General features: G+C 37.4%; 1 protein-coding gene across 1 annotated transcript; it reads right to left on the bottom strand.

Moving 5' to 3' along the window:
• Positions 1-2,353: 2,353 nt before the first annotated feature.
• On the bottom strand, positions 2,354-3,289 carry LOC119251035 (olfactory receptor 14J1-like). The gene has a single exon (XM_037518543.1). The coding sequence runs from the start codon at positions 3,287-3,289 to the stop codon at positions 2,354-2,356; it is 936 nt and encodes a 311-aa protein (XP_037374440.1).
• Positions 3,290-3,582: the final 293 nt, after the last annotated feature.

Below are 3,582 nucleotides of genomic sequence, written 5' to 3'. Positions count from 1 at the left end.
GAAACCCACACTCATATTCTAGAGCTAAACAAAACACAGGTGAAATTCATTAGGAAACAAAATTTCTTAATTGATGACACCGAAATTCGATGAGGACATGATTTCCCATTTAAAGATTTAGAATCCATGAGACAGCATTTGACTGAAAGAAATAAAAACGTCTACTTCACAACTTTTGCAAAAAATAATTTTACAGTGGATTATGAAGCAAAGAATAAAACAGTAAAATTTTAATGATTATTAACATTTTTTTCTTTGTTATTTTATATTTATAATAAGATACTATGATTTTGAAATCATTTTACATATATCAGTGAATTTTTTCAAGTAAATTTCTATTAACTCTGGTGGAAAAATTCAATATTGTCTATTGTTCTTGCCTTAGAGCACGGAGACACAGATGGAAATGGTTTTCAGGGACTTTCATAAGACCATGTTAGACTCTCCTTTTCTAACATTTATGATTCAATCTCTTTTTCATGATGTTTTATCACTGTGTTCCATGAGCTTATTTGGTAGAATTTCATATTTTGCATTTGAAACTTGCCTTTCAGTTCACTGATTCTGTCTTTTCTAGGGATATTAGATGATGAATCATCATTAATTTTTATGTTCTGATCATTACCATTATATATCCATAACAATTTTCCAATATATCTATTATTTTTGTTAGCATATAATAATGCAAATAATATTGCCATTGGGTCTCCCGGTGGCGCAGCGGTTGAGCGCTGGGTTGCGAAGGTGCCCGCAGCCTCTGCAGAGCCAGTTCGATCCCGGCTGCTCCGGCCACCGGAGGAGGGTCCCACATGGCACACAGTCCTCTCCTGCCACCCACTGCTCCCCTCAGCAGTGTATTTCGGTCCTTCTGCCTGCTCTGCTCCCCGCTCTGGCTCTGGTGTGTTCTCTCACCCTCCTGTGCTTCTGACTGTACCCAGTGCTTGTATAAATAAATAAATCTTAAAAAATATATATTGCCATTATTTCCTTAAGACATTTTAACATTTAAGAATATGTATTTCTGAGCAAGTTAAAGATTATTGTGTTATTTAAACACTTATCACACTTGAGTGGTAATTAATCCATGTAATTTAAGAGGCAAAGAAATGAGGTGAAGAGATTATTGCAGTGATATCAGTGTATTGTTCTTCAAGGCTGTAAAGTTGATAGAGCCTCAGTGGAGCTCTGCACGGCCAGTGGGTCTGAAAGTCTGGTGTTTCTCATCAATGCAGAGATAACTTGTGATATCCTAGCTCCAGTGTAATTCAGGAATAATGAGAAAAGAATCTCATATTTACTGTATTCCATTTTCCTGACAGAAATGATCAGGGAAGAGAGTACATAAGCTTCTTTAAAATAATGGAAATGTTTTTCTAACACCTGGTTTTGTGGGGTGAGATAGCAATCTACTCTATTTGTGAAGGTAATTTTCATAGAGCTGTTGTTAGTCTGATTTGACAACATGCCCTATTCTCATTTCTCAAGTTAGATCTAAATTCCTGGTTGCCCCTTGGTTAACCACAGTTAATAATTTAGGTACTCCCACTCCCTATTCCTAATTGAAGGATGCAAGTCATGAGTGAAGAGAAAACTGGTCTGGTCCTGAATATATTGTGCCAAGAAAAATGTTCTTAGAGATAAAGCAGCATTTTGGAAATTGCTGCCTCTAGACAAATCACTAACTTCAAAGAAAGACAGAATTCAAGCATTAGGGAAAAGCTAAAACTCCCAGTTCTGTGTAGATCATGCTCTAAACAGGATAAATATTAACAACTTTTCCTGCTTTTCTCAAATCACAGAAAATATCAGCTAATACATAAACAAGACAACCCACACCAAGTCCTTTAAATGTTTCCCTTGCAAATTATATAAAGTCCTATCAAGAAGCCAGTTATAGGAGGAATGTAGATAAACCATAAAAGTCATCAGGAAAAAATTATGATGAATTAAAAATCATAATCAACAGACAGTTATAAATCAGTGACATTCTTCAGGGCAGGGGGAGGGAGAGATATCAAAACAAATGTGGGAAGAGCACAATGAACTATGGTGATGGTCACAGGTGAATTGGTGGTGGGACTTTTACAGGGACTGCACCTGAGAGGAGAAAGCATACATTGTACAAAAAAGAGGATGATATAATATATATATATATAATATATAATAAAATAAATAAAAAAAAAATCAAAGTTTGTGCAGCTTTTCCAGAGCTATCTAGTGATCATTGCTATGCTGTCCTCAATCTTAATTGTTTCATAAACTTGTTTAATTTCCCTCATTACAATTTACTTAAGCCAAGAGTTTTCCCAATATATTTTGAACTTCTCACCCAAAAATAATGAACAGAATGTCCTCAACAAAAGAGGTCAGATTTTCTCATTTGAAAAACCTTTCTTAATGCTGCCATTATGGCTTGATTTCTCAGGCTATAGATCATTGGGTTGAGTGTTGGAGGCACAACTGTGTACATAATAGTGAGCAAAATGTCCAGTGCATTTGGAGAGTCAGAAGGTGGCTTGAGAAACTCAAAGAAGCTTGTTGAAATAAATAAAATGACCACAGTGAGGTGGGGAAGGCAAGTGGAAAAGGCCTTAGCTCTGCCCTCAGCAGATGGCATCCTCAGCACAGTAGAGAATATCTGGATGTAGGACATTACAATTAAGGAAACACAAAGGAAGACCATAATCGCTACAAAGCAAGAGACCCCCACCTCTTTCATATACTCATTAGAACAAGAGAGTTTCAGGAGCTGGGGGATGTCACAGAAGAACTGGTGAATGATATGGGAACCACAAAAGTGGATGGAGAAAGTGCCAGCTGTGTGCATGGTTCCAATAATGACTGCACTGATCCAGACGCCTATCACCCCGTGAACACAGGTGCGGACATCCATGATGATTTCATAGCGCAGTGGAAGGCAGATGGCCACGTAGCGGTCGTAGGACATCACTGTGAGCATGGACATCTCAGCAGCCGCAAAGAGAATGAAAGCAAAACACTGCACTATGCATTCCCCCAGGGAAATGTAGCCACTCTGTGTGAAAGCGTTGTAAATGGACCTTGGCACAGTCACGGAAATGTAGCACAGATCCAGAAAGGAGAGATGTTTCAGGAAGAAATACATGGGTGACTGGAGGCTACTGTCCATGGAAGTTGCAGTGATAATGAGGAGATTTCCTGTTAAAGCCACCACATATAAGACTGAGAACAGAGAAGCATGGACGAGTTCTAGCTCAGCTGTGGCAGAAAATCCCAACAGTAGAAACCCATTCATAGTGAAATTCCCCATATTCCTTCATATGGCCATCACACATCGTTTCTGTGTTATTTGCTTGGAAGACAAAATGGAACCATTGGATATTTCTGTTACTTAACCATTCAGTGAACCTAAGGATGAAGTTACTTGAAGAAATCACCACTAGATCATAAATGTGAATGTATTTCTCTATACTAGTAATATTGTGGAATATTTGAATTGTCTTGACTCAGTCATGAAAACAGACCAAGAAGATGATTATTTGATATTACCCATTTCAAAGAAAAGAAACAAAAATGTATTTAAACAATAAAATTAGTAAGTTA

Source organism: Talpa occidentalis, unplaced genomic scaffold (assembly GCF_014898055.3).
Source record: "Talpa occidentalis isolate TD23 unplaced genomic scaffold, MPIMG_talOcc4v2.1 talOcc4.2, whole genome shotgun sequence".
NCBI lineage: Eukaryota > Metazoa > Chordata > Mammalia > Eulipotyphla > Talpidae > Talpa > Talpa occidentalis.
This window is presented reverse-complemented; position numbering and strand designations above follow the sequence as displayed.